Source organism: Chanodichthys erythropterus, chromosome 4 (assembly GCF_024489055.1).
Source record: "Chanodichthys erythropterus isolate Z2021 chromosome 4, ASM2448905v1, whole genome shotgun sequence".
Lineage (NCBI taxonomy): Eukaryota > Metazoa > Chordata > Actinopteri > Cypriniformes > Xenocyprididae > Chanodichthys > Chanodichthys erythropterus.
The window spans coordinates 18,399,437-18,418,177 of record NC_090224.1 but is presented as its reverse complement, the minus strand read 5'-3'; the positions used below and the strand labels follow the sequence as shown (position 1 = coordinate 18,418,177).

Here is an 18,741-nt window from a genome sequence, read left to right as displayed (position 1 = left end):
TTCCAATCTATTTTAAACCAGCCATATAGTCATTTTAAACAATAGTTGAGTTAAATAAAACTGCCCAGCACATTGGGCAAACATTTAACCCAACCGCTGGGTTTGTCCATTTTCAACTCAATTTGGATTGTTTTTAACCCAGCATTTTTTAGAGTGCAGTATTGCATAAAGTAACCACAAAAATGTTATATGCCATGTGAGTCTATGCAATAGCATATTTGTTAGATCATGACTTTTAAAGAGAACGTCATCCATGGTTTATTTTTTGGTTTCAAATAATGTATTCCCAGATGCACACTGAATGAAGGTCATATATTTTTTTCATGATAAATACACATCATTTACAAATAAAGTGGTTATGCAATAAATACATCATAAAAATCTGAGCATTATACTTCATGTGCAATTGCACTCATTTTGAAATGTACATGGGACAGAAAAAAAACATCTTCAAAGCCACTGGAAAAAGCAAGCACTCTCATTAAAATATTTATTTTCCCATTTTTTTCAGTCAACATAAATATATTCATATATATTTCTTTTCTTCCTCCAAAATAGCTCTTTGAATGTTCTTTTGTATAAATAAAAGTCTTCATTGGGGAGATGTAGTTCTCATCGGCACCCACAGCCCTCCACCACCATGTCCTGATAGTTTTTAAGAATGACTTTCTCGTACTCGTCCAGGTACAGCAGCGATATGGGGCTGAGCTCTGTCGGGACGCAGCAGGCTCGGGGAATGTTAGAATTGACCGAGTTCACCAGCGTTTGGACGATGGCGTGATTGGTGGAGTTCAGGTGGTCCGACAGCGGAAAGGGACACTCGCCATGGCAGTAGAAAGCGTGGTAGCCTGGCGGCGCCACGATCCACTCGTTCCAGCCAACGTCGCTGAAGTCCACGTAGAGAGCGTGCCGCCTGCAGTTCGTGCGTCGGTGCTGCTTCCTGTGCTGCTTTGGCCCTCGCCGTGCCTGCCGCTTCTCTCGGTTCGAATGCAGAACAGCCGAACCTTGACCGTCGTGGCTGTAGGTCACCAGAAGCGGTCGGGCCTGCGCCCACGAGTCCTCGTCCGCATGAAGGGAGCGGCTGACCCTCACATGCCTCCTCCGGTTCCTCTCGGCCTCCTCGGATCCTTCCGGCTCCTCAGGATGGAGCACTTCCACCAAGAGCCCGTGGTTGTGCTGGGATTCACGGGCCCAGCGAGCCACGGCCGAGCCCACGTCGAAGCTTTCCCAGCGCGTGTGAGAGTCCTGCACCAATCGGGTGTCGAGAAGTCTGGTAAGAGGCTCTTTGGAGGGGGTCAGCGCTGGCCTGAACACCTCGTAAATGTTAATTCGGTGGAAGCCACCTGCACCGGCGTCACCGAGAACCTGGTCCCTGAAAACACGCAGCTCCGCAGCAGTGATCAGCTCCTCGACGGGAACAGAGGTAAGGTTGAAGAAAAACTGCTGTGTTGTTTTTCCTCTCAGGCTGGACAGTGCCTCAAAAGCCTCTGGAAAGACAGAAGAAAGAGTCCATTAAGAATCATGTCAACAAAAGAACACTGTTCGATTCGGCCAGGAGATGTGAACTGTACACTTCTTCAGGCTGAAACCTGACATTTTTGCTTTGACTTTGGATTTTCCACTCAGCATTTTCTTGTCTGGCTTGAGCGAGAGATTATACGGTAGAACCAGGTGTTAAAATGAAAGGCTAGCTGCGAGCGTGGGGCTGTTTGTGTGGCTGTAGAGTGACAACATTCTCTTGTTTCCAAGTCTTTATTGAATAAAGGTTGCAATCAGCAAAGGAACAGCTACTCCTACGACTCAATGCCCTAAAATAAAACGCTCTTAGACCAAAGAGCTCGCTTAATCTCTTTTGAAAAGAAACGTTTTGGAAATTCCATTCCCAATAATCCAACCTATCTGCTTCATAATCACAAAGAGCCTACAGAAGATAAGCACGCTTTATTTGATGTGGGAAAGCCCAGCTCTTTCTTTCCCTCATTCTGTCTGTCTTTCTTCACCTTTTCCTTTTTCTCCCAGTCAATCCGTCTTGAGGGGGAGTGACTGCGAACATGTCGGGGCTTGTCAAAAGCAGTTAGCCACAGTTATGAGCGTATTGACATTCCTAATTTCTGTTTGTATGTTATGCCAAAACAGCAAGTCGTACATTTATGACGGCTACCTTCAAAACTGACTGCGTATCTTGGCTGAGAATCACTCAAAAGAACTGACGTCAAATCAAATTATTTCGGCAGCTCCGAATAATTACATAATTTTGCCTCAAAAACGTTTTGAGGGATGTAATAAAGTTCCTGTTAGATCCTCTGAACCACTGAGTTCACCAAATTGAGACAATGAGAAAAGCCTGAGGCATAGGAGGTGCTCAATTACTACAGATTGCACAAGAAAAGTCTCATTTGGAATAAACAGGGAAAACACTTAATGCAAACGCTTAAATTGTTTGTTTCAATGTGAGCACACAAACAGCATCCTTGTTTGCAGTGTGTCAGCTCAACCACTGGATGTCATCCATCCGAATCTGTGCCATTTTACAGGGCCGGCTAAAAAGTCTGTAATGACTCTCGTATGGATCCCTCCCCCTCCCTTTACCACAGTACAGCGAGTTTTTCCTCGGTTGCCATGAAACATAAGTGAAATGTTTCTAAATTGTGTGCTATAGTTTATGTTGACCTCTAAACAGACTCCAGAAAGAAGCCTTCCATGAACAACGCCAGTGACATTCACAGGCTCAAATCTTCCAGAGCAAGAGAGGGCATGTTTCTCGATTGTTTAAATCAGATAACACGCCAAAAGAGACTTAATTGACGTGCCACCTGATCACACTGGGGTTGATTTCATTATAAAAAAAACAGATTCTGTTTCTAGTGAATTTAAATCTGACCATTCAACAAGGCCACCCACAATCCCCCGACTGGCTCAAGCAGTTAGGCTAGAATTACTCGGGCATGTGATAAAGAGTTGAGCAAAGCTAAACACACACAATATCTCTATGAAAGGTGGTGCAAAAACAAGCCCCCTGCCCCCCATTGATGGCTCGAAAACATCAATGTCAGAACTTGATGGAGAACAGCAAAACTAACAGCCTCTGCACAAATACCATCCTGAATTTCCTCATAAGGCTTGTTACTGTAATCTGTGGATTCTTGGAAAATAACTAGTGCATGAACTCCACACCTTGTCTGGAAAACTACTCTAAGTGCACTCAAACACCTATCAATTATTTGCAGTAAAGTCACCATTAGGATGCAATTTTTTGCTTCTTTAATAATAGTGAGAGCTGTTTATGGAATGTCAATAGTTTCCAAATGGTTGCATCACATCATTCCTTCGAATTTTAGAATGTTCTGGGAATAAACAAAGCCTCAAACTGAAATTTTGAATTATGATATTTGAATTTCTGAGAAAAACAAAAAGAACTGTTGGCTCAACTTAAAAAAGAAAGTTACCTGGTTGACTTAAAACTTTGAGTTCATTGAGTTAATACAGTTGAAGGTGATTTAAGACAGAAACTCAAAATATTATGTTATCTGAACCACATTAACCATTTAAGTTAATTCTGCACAAAAAAATTAGGCCTCACCTTCGTGATGAAAACTTCGTATTGTGTTTGCTCTGCTGGCTGCCCGTTCCACGTGCTTTCCCATAGTGCTCCTCGGGCGCCGGATGTTCTGGTCATCGTTTTCAGAGTGCATATAATACAAGTCCAGCATATACTGAGGGACCACCGCTGATTTGCTCGGCGTGGGTCTTCGCTTCAGTCCGAACATGTTGAGCAGCCGTAGCTCGAACTCGTTCAGGAAGTTTATATCTGAGCGCTCCGGTGTGTGTCTCCCCGAATCACTGTATTTCCGTCGGTCGATCTCGGGAATGAGTCCAGCTGCACCTCCCAGCAACACCTGACCGAGCAACAGCACCGTGAGAGCGCGGACCACAGCGACCATGATCAGTCAGTTCCTGTGAAGAGGGAATAGAAATGAGTCCCTTCAAATTGACAAATGAGTTTATTTTTATTGCAACCTAGGCAAAGAACATTCTTCTTACCATCAACCATTTTCATGGTTAAAAAAAGCATTATGTCATAGGAGAACCTTTTTAAGTTCCACTTAAAACTTTAAGAAATTGCACTGCAAACAACACACTGATCTCAAGAAACATGTATAGTAAAAATGATAAACCTCAAATTCTTCAAAGAACCATTAAATAACTTTATTTTTAAGAGTGTACAGTGCATTCCTGATAACTACAGCCCCCCTGGAGCAATTTGGTGTTAAGTGCCTTGCTCAATGGCACAATGGTTCATAGATCACCCATAGATGGGTTCAAACCTTCAGTCACTCGTAGAAGTTTAAGGCTTGTTTGGTTATTATGGAATACCTGTTCCTTTAAGTCCTAAAAACACTTTTGACTACCAGCCCAGAGCTTCAACCACATATGCATGGAAAAGATCCCTGGCCACATTCAACCTGCGGCTGCTTCAAACCACAGACATATCTAGATCTTTTGGAGATGTCTGTGAGGCGATGAACACACACACACACACACACACACAAAGATTAAGAATAATATGCCTGCCGCAGGCTATAATAAGAGATTGATCTACAGTGAAAGCATGAGACTCCAAAGAGGATGTCAGACAAATGGGATGAAACAGGAAAGAGTGAATCAAAAGAAATCGAAAGAAGAGAGACATGAAGACAGCAGACATGGAGTCTGCAATTAAAGGGAGATAAGAGAGCAGTGTCTGGGTGGGGGTCTGCCTTTAGATCATGAAAGGAAAGTCTTCAAAAGGACTGAATGTCTAGCAAAAGACAAGGCAAAAGAGAGGCAGAGTTGTGAGGCTACAGGTGGTAGATCTTACGCAAAAACAACTCGAGCAACAAAGACGACAAAGAGATTTGATGATAAGGAACCAGAGAAGTGTTTTCTTTGCATTTGCGCGTAACTCCTAGCCTTGCAGACTACGTGTTTGCACGTATATAAGGTGATATGCGATGCATTAAGTTATAATAATGGCAGCATTGGTTTTAAAACACTCGCGCTGTTTGCAAAACCTGATATCAAAGAAATAATTTGTAGCGTTACCGAAGGAGGAAGCGCTGTGGCCGGTCTGCGTTCCCGTCGTCTGTTAAGTTCCTCATGAATTCGTGTTTTAATCCACAAGCGATTTTTTTTTTATCCCACGACAGAGAGTCGCCGCAGCTCAGGTCGCCTCTTCTTGTTCATACTTGTGCAACACTTCAAACTAGACTGTACTAAACTCTAACGAAGAGCGCGAGCGCTTAGGTCAAAGAAAACAGCAATCCCAAAAGTGACAGCCCGAGATCGCAGATTCCTGAATTTGTCATTTTTCGTTTAAAACAAACAAAAAACACTGATCAGCAGAAGTTTTTGGAGACAGCTTGGAGACTCATCTCTGCGTGCACCACGCGCCGCGTCTGTGCCATTGATTGGAGCGCTTCGCTCCGCGAGCGCGAGGCTTTTTGTTGTCTGGTGATGTCACACAATGACTGTCATCATTCAAGTCCATTGAAACGCGGCGCGTTCTCTCCATTCAAACGTTTGAACATGCCCACAGTGTGCGTGTTGATGGATTGAATTTGTCTTTGCGCATACTCTGTGTTCAACACAGTAAACATGTTAGTGAGATTAAAGGGGAAAACAATATGGTTAAAAAGTGTAGCCTAATCACAAAAACTTATAATAAATAAATTAGATTTTAAAATTGGGGTTTTCCAACTTTAAACGCTCCGAATTATGATGACCCCTTATTATAATATAAAAGCATATGGCATTTTTATGTATAAAGAGCCATTTACAATGTGATGTAAACATGCTGTAAAAAAAAAAAAAATCGACATTTAATTTTGTCATTGCAATATTAAACCAAAAGAAATTCTTGGAAAATATGTGTTGTTTCAAGCTGACAGTGTTTGAGAATATTCTTTTAGATGTATGAGAGAAACCTGTTTTAATATTTCTATTTCATATATTCACACTATTTTTTTTCCACTGCAGCTTTACAGAAAATAAAACAGTGGCCACGAAAATTACAAGATAGCACCCCTTTACGGCCCCCTGGGAGTCCCCGGTCCCCAGTTTGTTTGTTTTTTAAACCCCTATGTTAAAAGAAAATAGTGTAAAAGTATACATTACTTAATATTTTACAGATATTTTGATTAATCAAACTCTATGATGTCAAAACACTCCCACCCTTGCCTAATAAAATAGAAAGGCAACTGTGTTTTAATTTATAAAAATCCATTTATAATGGCAAATATAGTAAACGTGATGTAAAAAATAGATAAATAATTGACATTTATTTTGGTATTGCAATATAAAACCATTCTTAAAATATTTATTTTGTTTGTAATTGGCAGTTTTGACATATATTCTTTACCCATGCATTATTAAAGTACAGTGAGATACATAAACCTGAAAAGAAACATTTTCAATTCAATAATGTTAATTTCTCTATCAGTAATCTACAAATTTCTACACTACATGTTTTCCAAAGCAGCTTTAAAGGAAATTGCCTAAAGGCGACAGTGGCCACTCGCTACAAAAATTCAACATAGCACCCCTCTACGACCCCCTGGGAGTCCCTGTCCCCCAGTATTAACACCCCACCCCCGTGTTATTAGAAAATAGGTGTAATTATACTGTAAAATTGTGTAAAAGCATACATTACTTTATATTTTAGATCTATCAGTCTATCTATTTATCTATCTTTCTATCTATCTATCTGCCTGTCTGTATGTACATAGGCCTACACAAAATAAAGCTTCTTAAATCACAAGCAGTTCACACCACCAAGGTGAGAATTACAGTTAGGAGCAGACAAGGTTCTGGAGAAGTGTTACTTCTCTATTTAAATAACAATGTATTGATTGGTGAGGGGTTAAAAGGTTTCTGTGACACCACAGAGTGTTTGTTTTGCATAAATAAGTGTACTTTTTTCTTTAATACACAGGTAACATGCTTCATTATAAAAAAAGTTAATGTTTTTTTGAAGCATGACATGACATTGACCCTCAGCCGTGCCAGGAAGATTCCTTTGGCCATTCGTGAAGAAGGCAAATCCCTGGTTATCATTGATCAAGATGTGTTAATGGCTGGATTAAATCTTGTTTTACAACTGGATTATACTCATTAACAAGAGTTTGCAAATGCAGTGCCCTTTGCTCTTTCAGACCACGGGGGTTTATAAGTGGCCTCGCCTGGCACTCCTCTCCTGAATGGGGAGAGCAGCAGCCATGAAGCAGCCCAAACATTTAGATTTTTAATCTAGATTTTATTTATGCTATGTTTATATACCTTAATTGGCTGTAAAATATTGTTTTGTGCTTCATAGAGAAGGACAGGTGACTCTATCGAGGGGCATGGAGGTCAGATGTCACAGCTGAGGAAAGTCAGACTGAAACCATTACTATTAGACAGATCCATGGACGTCTGCTTAGTCAACAGCACGTATGTAGAAGAAATCTGCATATGAAAACCCCTCATTGGTTCCAGGTATTCATTTCAATTATGTGTTGATGGCAAGTTTGTTTTGACAAAAGCAGCTGGTCCATTGAGATGGGAGAGACAGCAGTAGATTAAACCCCATTGAGATCAAAAGATATCTTTGTGTGCTTCCAAGACAATAACATCTTATGAGGGATAATCCCTGGATCATCCACTTAGCAATTAAAATACACTGATGCATTCCATTCCTTAGGTGATACTGGTCTCTACCAGTCCTGGCCAGTAAAAGTGAGCTTGGTGCACAAATCAGATGATCGCTTAAAAGATTACAGATAGCTTTGGGAGCGCTCGTTTAATAAGGAATATGTAGCCTGTTAAAGTTACAATAAAAATCCTTTACACGCTTTTATTCCCATTTGCCGCTCCCCTAACATTCGCCTTGTTGACAAAACAGTTGGTCATGAACATAGTGCTCTAAGCTCAGCATTGGCCAAAGGTGCTTTAGATTCAGGGATAACACTTCACAATGCATGTTAAGTAGCCTTAATTGCTCAAAACAAGAGGGCCGCGGAGAGTGAAAAGAATGTTTATCTTTGCCTTATTGTCTACCGGTGAGGGCGAGCAGATTGTGTCCACAAGGTCTGCTGGTGTTTGTGTGCTTCAATTTTTCCCCAATGCCCCATTAAAAAACCTAAATTCATTATCTAATGAATTGATGGCTGATCTAATTATTCTCTGATTGGATGAAATGTTATCTTTTAAATTCCATCTCATTATTTGTTCAAAGTTATCTGTTTAGTTCTCCAAATGGTAGATCGCTGCAGCCTGTGGGTAAAAATTCCGGTCTGATGCTTGCTTTCCTGGGAATGGCATCATGGAGGCGCTCATTTAAATGGCAAATGAAGAATTGACCTGAAATATTCAGCTTTCAGGGCTTGCGGAATCTTTGATCCGTATGGAAGAGCAACAACCTCTGACTTTTCTTGCATCAAACTTTAAAGATCATTCCTATGTTTGGAGCCATGAACTGAAAATTGTTGCATTTGTCTGCAAAGTCAATTTATTGACCTTTACATTCATGCATTTAGCAGACGTTTTAGCTTAAGCGAAGAAGCAATTTCGTCAAAAAACCAACCGTTCAGACAATGAATTGTTCAATTCTATCATATTGATGCTGAAGCAACAATGAAAGCCACCATAAAGCTGTTTTTGAGAAAAAATACGAATGGCTATAATATTAGACTATCTGTATAATAAGAATATTCTTAATAATCAGTATTTAATAGAAGTTTTATTTACTAAATTGACTGAATGTTAAAGATGATATGTGTAATTTTTAAGCCACTTAGGGATCGGCAAATAAAATTATGGTTTCCAAACAGGTTTCCCTAACATCCTCTGTCTTCAATTATTCGGAAAACTGATAACCCCGCCCCAAGTTCAATACAAGCCATTGGTTGAGCCTATACATTGTCTACTTAAAGGGTTATTTCATCCAAAAACTGAAATTTCTGTCATTATTTATGTCGTTCCAAACCCGCAAGACCTTTGTTCATATTAGGAAGACAAATTAAGATATTTTTAAAGGGTTAGTTCACCCAAAAATTAAAATTATGTCATTAAGTACTCACGTCGTTCTACACCCGTAAGACGTTCAACTGTTCAGAGCGCCAAAGTCACATGATTTCAGTAAACGAGACTTAGTTAAGTCATAAGTGTTTCGCAATTTCAATAGTCCACTGATTCGAAACAAATGATTCGTAAAGCTTCAAGGCTTCATGAAGCAGTGTTTTGAAATCGGCTATCACTAGATATTGTTGAAAAGTTGTCATTTTGGCACTCAAAATGTATTCTTGTCGCTTTATAATATTTAGGTTGAACCACTGTAGTCACATGAACTGTTTTAAATACGTCTTTAGTACCTTTCTGGACATCTGAAAGTGTTAATTAAGTGTTAATTAATAGAGGCCTCACTGCACCATCGGATTTTATAAAAAATATCTTAATTTGTGTTGTGAAGATGAACAAAGGTCTTATGGGTGTGGAATGACATGAGGGTGAGTAATTAAGCCAGAGGTATTTTAACTTAAAAATTACACACATCAACTTTTTTTTGTTTGTTTAGCATTACAAATATGCACGTAGAACATCAGCTCTTACACTTTTTGTTTACTGTCTGTTGTTGGTCACCTTAGTTCTGACCCTAAAGAAAGCCAAAACAATTTAAGCTTGGCAACCCCAAACTCAGAACAACAGTCGAAGAATTTTGGTTTCCTAACCATCACAGCTATTTCAATATACACAAAGCTGCATGCAGAACGAAATATGAGAATTCCACCCACAAATCCTCTTGACTCCATCCCAAACCTCCGTGAGTGTAGAACATGGGGTTTTGTCAGTCATCTGTCTGCATGGATGAATCAAGCAGCATGTTATTGAGCGCTCCGGCTAACCGATGAAGAGCAGCCGTCATTAAGGAGCATCAAAGTGCCAGAGCGTCTCTCCTGTGTCCTCCAACGGAGCTGAGTGGAGCTTCTGTCATCACCTGCATTCCATGGGTCTGTCTGGGAAAAGGCATGGAGATGACTCTGCAGATTGAGACCCTTACATTGTGCTAACAGTTGTTTGGCAGAATGCTGCACTACACATTCCACTGGCCATCGGACGTGCTTGAGTTCTCTTAAACCCTGTCCCGGACCACCCCCTCGAGTCTTTGCAATGATGGTTAGAATCCCACTAATCATTTCAAGCAAATGTGATAATGTGCTGTTGTTGTTTTCAGCTTGTAATGCTTCAAGTTTAAAGTCATATCAAAATTGACTCTGTTTACTTTAATTATACATTCTCAGTATTTTGATAATGATTCATCAATGCACATTATTAATGCTTGTCTTCGTAATCCTACTGCCTATGGCATCACCAAGCCCACCAGTCATATATTCCACTTTTTCACAATGTAATCATTTCTGATAGATAAATCCCAATTTGATATAAATATGCCCCATTTATAAAAAGTATATGAATATTTTGAATATATATAGTCTCTTATGCTCACCATGGTTGCAAAAATATAGTAAAAACAGTAATATTGTGAAACATTATTACAATTTAAAATAACTTTTTTTTTTTTTTGAATATATGTTAAAATGTAATTTATTCCTGTGATCAAAGCTGAATTTTCAGCATCATTACTCCAGTCTTCGGTGTCACATGATCCTTCAGAAATCATTCTAATATGATGATTTGCTGATTTCTGATTATTATCAATGTTGAAAACAGTTGTGCTGCTTCCTATTTTTGTGGAAACTAATCATTTTTTTCAAGATTCTTTGATGAATACAAAGTTCAAAAGAATATAATTCATTTGAAATATAAACCTTCTGCAACATAAATGTGTTTACTGTCACTTTTGATCATCTTAATGTGTCTTTGCTGAATAAAAGTAATTTCTTTCAAAAAATCATACTGACCCCAAACTTTTTTTTCTGCATTTTCTGCACTTTTTGAGTAGTCTTTTGGACAAAATTATCATGAAACATTTATATACCGATTCAAATTCTGTGAATTCTGTCTGCATTTACCGTTTAACTCTGTGACAATTCTGAATAATGTTTTTACATGATTATTTATCATATAGCCAATACGACTATATAACCAATGACTGTTTCATAATTTTGTTCTGGATATAAAGAGGATGTCGAAATATGTCCCACATGCTTTCAGGTTGAAGTTCACTGAACTTTCTGAACTATAGATACATTCTCTGTACTTTGCAGAGTTATATTGATGGGTTTATTGGACTATATAGCGCTATATTTAGTAATGGAAATCCTTCTAAGACAAGACAGCAATAATAGAAATATTAAAATGGATAGTGACTGTCTGTCTAAGGATAAAAGACACATTGTAGTTCAAGCAAATTATTAAACAGGTGCAGGTTAGACACAGGCTTTCATCACAGTTTTACTCACTTCCAAGAAAATGTATCATGTTTAAATGTTTTATAGAGAAGGCAATTTCATAATATTGGAGTAAAAGTGGTTTTGTAACTCTCTTCACGCTTGAACAGTGTGAGGCGGTGCTCTTTGAATTGAACCTTTTAAAGTAGCTAATGAAATTCTGTCATTATTTCAACTTCATGTAATATGTCATTTCTTAAAAGTAGACATTTTTTGAAAAATCTTTATGTAGCTCTTTCCATGCGTCACTTCATAGTGACCACATCTGTCAAGGCCAAAAAAGCCCTATAAAAGTGGTCCATATGACTCACATGATACATTTCAAGTCTTTTGAAGTCATATGGTAGATTTGTGTGAAGAAAAGACCAAAAGTTAAGCCGTTTTTTAATTAAAAGCTTACCCTCTGTCATCACTTTCAAACACTGCGCCTATATGATTCAGGTTGGACATCAATAAATATGTTCAGTCAGTGTGTCTTATAACCAACATGGCGTTTTCAGTGAATAACGACTTCCCTTTCAGTCAGAAATTCAGAAATGCCTAGCGCACACGTTTGATAGGCCTAAGGAAAGAGTAATTAAAGGGTTAGTTCACCCAAAAATGAAAATTCTGTCATTTATTACTCACCCTCATGTCGTTCCACACCCGTAAGACCTTCATTAATCTTCGGAACACAAATTAAGATATTTTAGTTGAAATCCGAAGGCTCAGTGAGGCCTCCATAGGGAGCAATGACACTTCCTCTCTCAAGATCCATAAAGGTACTAAAAACATATTTAAATCAGTTCATGTGAGTACGGTGTTTAAATATTAATAAAGCGACTAGAATATTTTTGGACTGCCAAAAAAAACAAAATAACGACTTATTTAGTGATGGCCGATGAAACATCGGAGCACAAATGAATCAGTGTGTGGAAACATGATTCAGATCGCGTGTCAAATTGCCAACGGCTGAAATCACGTGACTTTGGCGCTCCGAACACTGATTCATAACGCTCCGAAGCTTCCAGCAGCATTGTTTTTCACTAAATAAGTCGTTATTTTATGTAGGCTGTTTATTTTTTTGGCGCTCCAAAATATTCTTGTCGCTTTATAATATTAATATTTAACGTGCTGTACTAACATGAACTGATTTAAATATGTTTTTAGTAGCTACCTTTATGGATATTGAGAGAGGAAGTGTCATTGCTTCCTACGGAGGCCTCACTAACTAACCCTTTAATTATTTTTAATTAATTTACAATAAACAATGTGTTTACATTTTTGGTGATCTATTCCAAAACAGCTCGCTTTGAAAGAAAACTTGAGTAGATCTGAAGAAGTTGAGATGAGAGATATAACGCGCTCGGGGTTCAGAGAGAGACTGGTAAATACAGGGATCTGCCCTTTGAATCAAACTGGTCTCGTAAAGACACCACATGTCACTGAATTATACGTTCGCATGATTAGAAGCTTGGGCTGCATAAACATCCCGTGTCAAGATTTACATTTCTCCGCTTAAGCACATGCAGCTGTTTATAGACTCCTCCGCAGACATAAGAAGCTCCGGCTATACATAGAAGCAGAAACCTTTAAAAACTCCTATCCTGAGGGGGCTCATTTGAATTAATGGATGCAGTGGCAAATTAAAAACGCAGCTACCGATCAGATGTGCTACGACGGAAAGAGCAGCCGCGATAGACATTCGTCAAAGTGACGGCTGAAAGGAAACGCGACGGATTCTGCGCAGTAGAGGACGTGGCTGGTGCGCGTTGAGTTACGCAAGTGTTTGAGGGCCAAGTCTTCTGTTTTTTCCCCTCACAAATATAATTTTCTGCTTACGGTTAGACGTGACCTCGAAATGGGCAGCATACTTCGTACCTATTCCACATATATCATCTGACAAGTAGAGAAAACAAGACATTAATCTTTCCCCTCGACTTTGACAAAGTCTTCAACAGGCACTTGAGCTCGCCTGACTGACACCACGTCTGCAAAGAGGGATATTTGGAGGCATCTGATGGTGGGTTGTGTCTCCTGGCCTGCAGGTTTACACTTGAGAGGCAACCTTAAGTGCACATACCAAAGATAGACAAACCTAAACACTGCATTTGGGTACACGTCAAACAAAATGGGGAGAGTTCATGTGAGAGGCTTGTGTTATTTCATGGAAAGATACACAATTTACATAGAACCTTTACAAGTATGTCCCATACCTCAGATGGACTTCTTAAAGGGATGATTGTCAAGTATTTCTGAGTTTAGAACTTTGTCCAAATCTATTTCTGCCCTTCCGGTCACCCTTGATGGTACAAAAACATGCCAGCGCTTTTGGGCTAGAGGACACAAAAACCAAGCGAGTGGCATTCTCCTCTGAGATCTTACATGGATAGTTCCTCCAAAAATTAAACTTTTCTGTCAGTATATACTCATCCCATTTGCAATTTTCTTTCTTCAGGATGTCCAAGGAAGCTGCTCTTTTCAATGAAAGTGAATGGTGAATACAGCTGTCAGGCTCTTTTCAAGGCAAGTTTTACAGTAAATAACTCACAAATAGTATATAAGTCATATTAATTTTGATTTTGATTATATTGATTTTTTTTAATTAATTTTTTTAACTGCCTATTTTGGGGCATCATAAACTATGCACCGATTCAGGCTGCGGCCCTTTAAATCTTGCGCTCTTGACTATAATACAGTGCATAAACAAGGTTCACACAGCTAATATAACAATCAAATGGATCTTTACAAGAAGTTCGTCATGCATGCCGCATGCATGCTTCGGATCATGTGAGTATAGTATTTATTTGGATGTTTACATTTGATTCTGAATGAGTCTGATAGTGCTCCGTGGCTAACATTACACACTGTTGGAGAGATTTATAAAGAATGAAGTTGTGTTTATGAATTATACAGACTGCAAGTGTTTAAAAATGAAAATAGCGACGGCTCTTGTCTTTGTGAATAAAGTAATAAACCATGGTAACTTTAACCACATTTAACAGTACATTAGCAACATGCTAACGAAACATTTAGAAAGACAGTTTACAAATATCACTAAAAATATCAGTTATTATTGCTCCATCTGCCATTGTTCACTGTTGTTCTTGCTTGCTTACCTAGTCTGATGATTCAGCTGTGCACAGATCCAGACGTTAATACTGGCTGCCCTTGTCTAATGCCTTGAACATGGGCTGGCATATGCAAATATCGGGGGCATACATATTAATGATCCCGACTGTTACGTAACAGTGGGTGTTATGTTGAGATTCGCCTGTTCTTCGGAGGTCTTTTAAACAAATGAGATTTACATAAGAAGGAGGAAGCAATGGAGTTTGAGACTCACTGTATGTCATTTCCATGTACTGAACTCTTGTTATTCAACTATGCTGAGATAAATTCAATTTCTGATTCCAGGGCACCTTTAGTATATTTGTCATTTTGCTTTTATGATGCTTTTTGTTTGTTGTAGAACTTGACAGTCCCTAGTACTAATCCACAATCATTTTGTGGGAGAAAACAGCTCAGACATTCTTCTAAAATTCTTGTTTGGATTTTTTAAACCAAAATTGTTACTATTTAAGCTATCCCTTTAAAACTAGTCTCTCTATACAGATAGAGCATGCCAAGTATTTGTAGAAAGGCCCAGTAAGGTGCATACAGCAGACTTTTTTCTTTCGTAAAATCAGCAACAACTTCTTTATTTATCTTTCTAAAACACAGCCGGAGACATGTGCGATATAATGGCCGAACGTTCACCGAATCTCCCATGAATCTGTCACTTTGAGCTCTATGCAGTATGGAGAGGAGTTGGAAGTGCTCAGAAGGGAGGTAAAGAGCAGACACGTCTTGGCATCCACACAGCAACATTAAAAGTGTGTGGTTTCACAATAATAATAATCTTGAGAGCAGCTGTGTAAACATTTAACTGAGCACGCCTCTTGTGGCACGGTACGGGATCCTCATGTTCAACTGTGTATTTTGCTAGATGCGATTGTGCACTTATCAACACTTATCTAAATGCCTGCGCTTGTCTTTTCTGCATTTTAGCTGATATTGACATAACCCTGGCCCGTGATGTTTTCATAGCGACCAGCTCTTGGAATTTAACACTTTCATTTAATCCACCTTATGGAAGTGTGTGAATACTTATACAATACTAATGCTTTCCTATCACGGGAATAAATTAAATTTATTAAAATAATAAAGTATTTTTTATTGTAAAATGACAAAATATTGTCCAGCACATTATTCTGAATGTTCACAGAAGAAAACCGTAAATGAAGACAGAATTTAGCAAGAATCCGTATGCAGCAGCTTTCCAACCCTCTCGGGTCATGTGACTTAATTGCCTGTTTGCTCTATTTATCTCTGTGAAAAACTGCTCTGGGTTCACAAAGTGTAGAGAATAATCAGCTGGATCAAACACTGCCTTAAATTACAGCAGAGAATCAAATAGCGGCTGATGTCTATTCATCCGCATGGGTAAACACTGTGCCTGTAATTCTCCTTTTCTCTTTCCCTAACTCTCTCTCTCTCTCTCTCCCTCGTCACACACTCCATTACCGTGATGTGCCACTAACATTGTCGTAAACAAACCCCAGATGCTCAAGAATACACCTCTTTGATCCAGGTTCGAAGACCTCCCTGAATCTGCTGGTACCCCTTCCACCTGATGTTCAGAGACCACCTTACAGAGGAAACAGGAAGAGGTCATGCTCAGAACATACTTCAGTAAGTAACCTACTTTGAACTGAATTCTGTGCAGTATATAATGTACACTGTTTAAAAATAGTCAGTGAATTAGTAGGCATGCAGCAAACAACTGTAAAACACTTGGAAATATTTAATGGCCATTTTGCAATTTTTAATAACAAATTCGTAGTCCAAGCAAATAATAAGTTCAAACATAGATGTGAATATATATCTATGTATATAATCTATATCTCATGGTTGTATGCTATTCTGAATATAGCCACACATTCTCAAAATATAGAGATAAAAAAAAAAACTTAAAATAATATTTCAGGTTGTTTACAACTTAATGTCTAAGGATAGCATTTGTGCCATGCAATCGATTATAATAACTAAGAAAAAACATTTTCACTGTTCTTCAGTTGCCCCATGTCCGCTAATTCACTTACAGATAGTTCAGTCATGAATCTCTAGATGGCGCAGGCTGAAATCTGCAAACAATGACATCATCTAACATGGATCAAGCTGATTGATTCTGCAGCCAATGAGCTTGCTGCTGTATTTTTAAATAGTTTGTTTCTTTGTCTCTATTAGAAACCCTCCACCTCCCCCTGCTCCACCTGTATAGATCTGCTACGGGTAATTTCATGTATGTTATATGTGCATCAGCAGCATGTCTTTCATGTTCACAGCTGCATGTCTGTGGATGTATTAGCAGTAGCTAAGTCTCTGTACTTGCTCTGCAGCAGTGTAGCAGATCGGTTACGCAAAGACCAAATACGTTAACGTTGTCAGATCCATCACCATGCCAAACCCTCCTAGAGTTGTCATGACTAAACTATCATTGTAAAAGCATGCAAAATAAGAATACTTCAGCACAAAGATAGTTATATTTTTTATGAATTATGTTCAAATAAGTGTCCCTTTGAGACACTTCTCTAGGTGGATGAATGTTTGGATGTGCATTACTGACTTAATCTTTGTGCCTGGAGTTTGTTTCATGTAAACAAATTCTGGCTATTTTCAGAATAAATACTAGTATATGGCTCATTGCATACTATCTAATATGTATTGTATACTGTGTGCTATATTTTTATTGGTGTTGAGAGATTTAGATGATGAATAAAAATGTGACGGTTAACATTGATGAGAATTTGTATTGGATATGCATTGGATATCCTGCATACTATGAGTATGCTATTCCAAACTATACATCACATCCCTTTTATGTTCCTTCCCCGGATACCAAGTGCAAGTACCCAGGTTTATTGTTTTTAGCTGATCATGACATGGTTTGAAAGCTTGTTTATATCTTTGCACAGACAAGGTTGGGAACTGATTCTGTTACACTGGTCTCAAGAAAACACATGTTATGGTTATACTTTAAAAACACTGTGATAGTCGCATACTTGAAATGTTTATACACTCTGCTGCCCTCTTGCCTGCTGTTTTACTGTTTTTGTCTGTGGTGATCGTCAGCATGTCTCGAATGCTGCCCATAGACATTACGCTGTAATAACCCACAATATTCCTTAAAAGCTAAAGCCAGAGAAACATTTTATTGCTTAGAGATACATAAAGTTTGGGGTTGGTAAGATTTGAAAATCTTCTGCTTACCAAGGCTGCATTTGTTTGATCAAAAATCCAGTAAAAACAGTAATACTGTGAAATATTATTTTAGTTTAAAATAACTGTTTGCTATTTTAATATATTTTAAAATGTAATTTATTCCTGTGACGCAAAGCTGAATTTTTTTTCGAAAGTCTTCACTGTCACATGATCCTTCAGAAATCATTCTAATATGCTGATTTGCTGTTCAAGAAACATTTCTTATTATTATCAATGTCTTTACTGACACTTTTGATCAATTTAATGCATCCTCTTTGAATATATTTCTTTTAAGTTCTCAGTTAAGTTTCAATATTCATAGTATAGCACAGATGATTTGGTTCTGGATGAATTTGCTGGGAAATATTTGAGTTTATCTTGAATTTGAAACATTGAGTCATCTTTTGAAACTCTAGAGGAGACTTTTGTAGCAAAAGTCCTGACTAGGATAAACAATGCATAATTTTAAAAGATGAAGTGCATAATCTGTGCCTCATTTCTCTGCATTGCGACAGCATTATTCACCAAATATAATCCCATGAAGTAGGGCTGCACGATTAATCGCATGCTATTCTCACGCGCATTTCGTCAGTAAAGCCGGTTCCCTGATTACCGCTAAATCGCCATCACCTGTTTTTAAATGGAGCGCCTTTTAATAGACAGAGCCGTAGTTCACAGACAAGCCACGCAATATCGCGTTCATTATCGCAGGCGATTCATCTGCGATATGAACGCGATATTGCGTGGCTTTTCAGTGATCTACGGCTATGTCTATTAAATGCCGCTTCATTTGAAAGCAGGTGATGGCGATTTAGCGGTAATCAGGGAACCGGCTTTACTGACGAAATGCGCGTGAGAATAGCATGCGATTAATCGTGCAGCCCTACCATGAAGCATTACAGACCAAACTCTACCAAACTAAATCTGGTTCCAAGTCAGTGTTCCCAAACTTAATTTAATATTCTGTATTGCAGGACTGCCTGTAGATCTGTTAACGTGGATGTGAGCCATGCAGCGTTTTTAAAGACAGAAGAGG

At 38.7% G+C, this 18,741-nt stretch overlaps 1 protein-coding gene across 3 annotated transcripts in view; it reads right to left on the bottom strand.

Annotated features, from left to right (window-relative positions):
* Positions 1-255: 255 nt before the first annotated feature.
* The window catches only part of bmp2b (bone morphogenetic protein 2b), a 37,162-nt gene continuing 18,676 nt past the window's right edge, over positions 256-18,741 (bottom strand). For 2 of the 3 annotated variants that reach the window (XM_067383232.1, XM_067383233.1), the window contains 2 exons: positions 3,581-3,954; positions 256-1,487 (listed from right to left, as the gene is read on the bottom strand). In XM_067383232.1, coding sequence (XP_067239333.1) covers positions 613-1,487; positions 3,581-3,941 — 1,236 coding nt within the window. In that variant the 5' untranslated portion in view covers positions 3,942-3,954 and the 3' untranslated portion in view covers positions 256-612. Of the gene's footprint in view, positions 1,488-3,580; positions 3,955-5,082; positions 5,485-18,741 lie in introns of those variants that run through there. The other variant, XM_067383230.1, reaches the window with a different exon arrangement.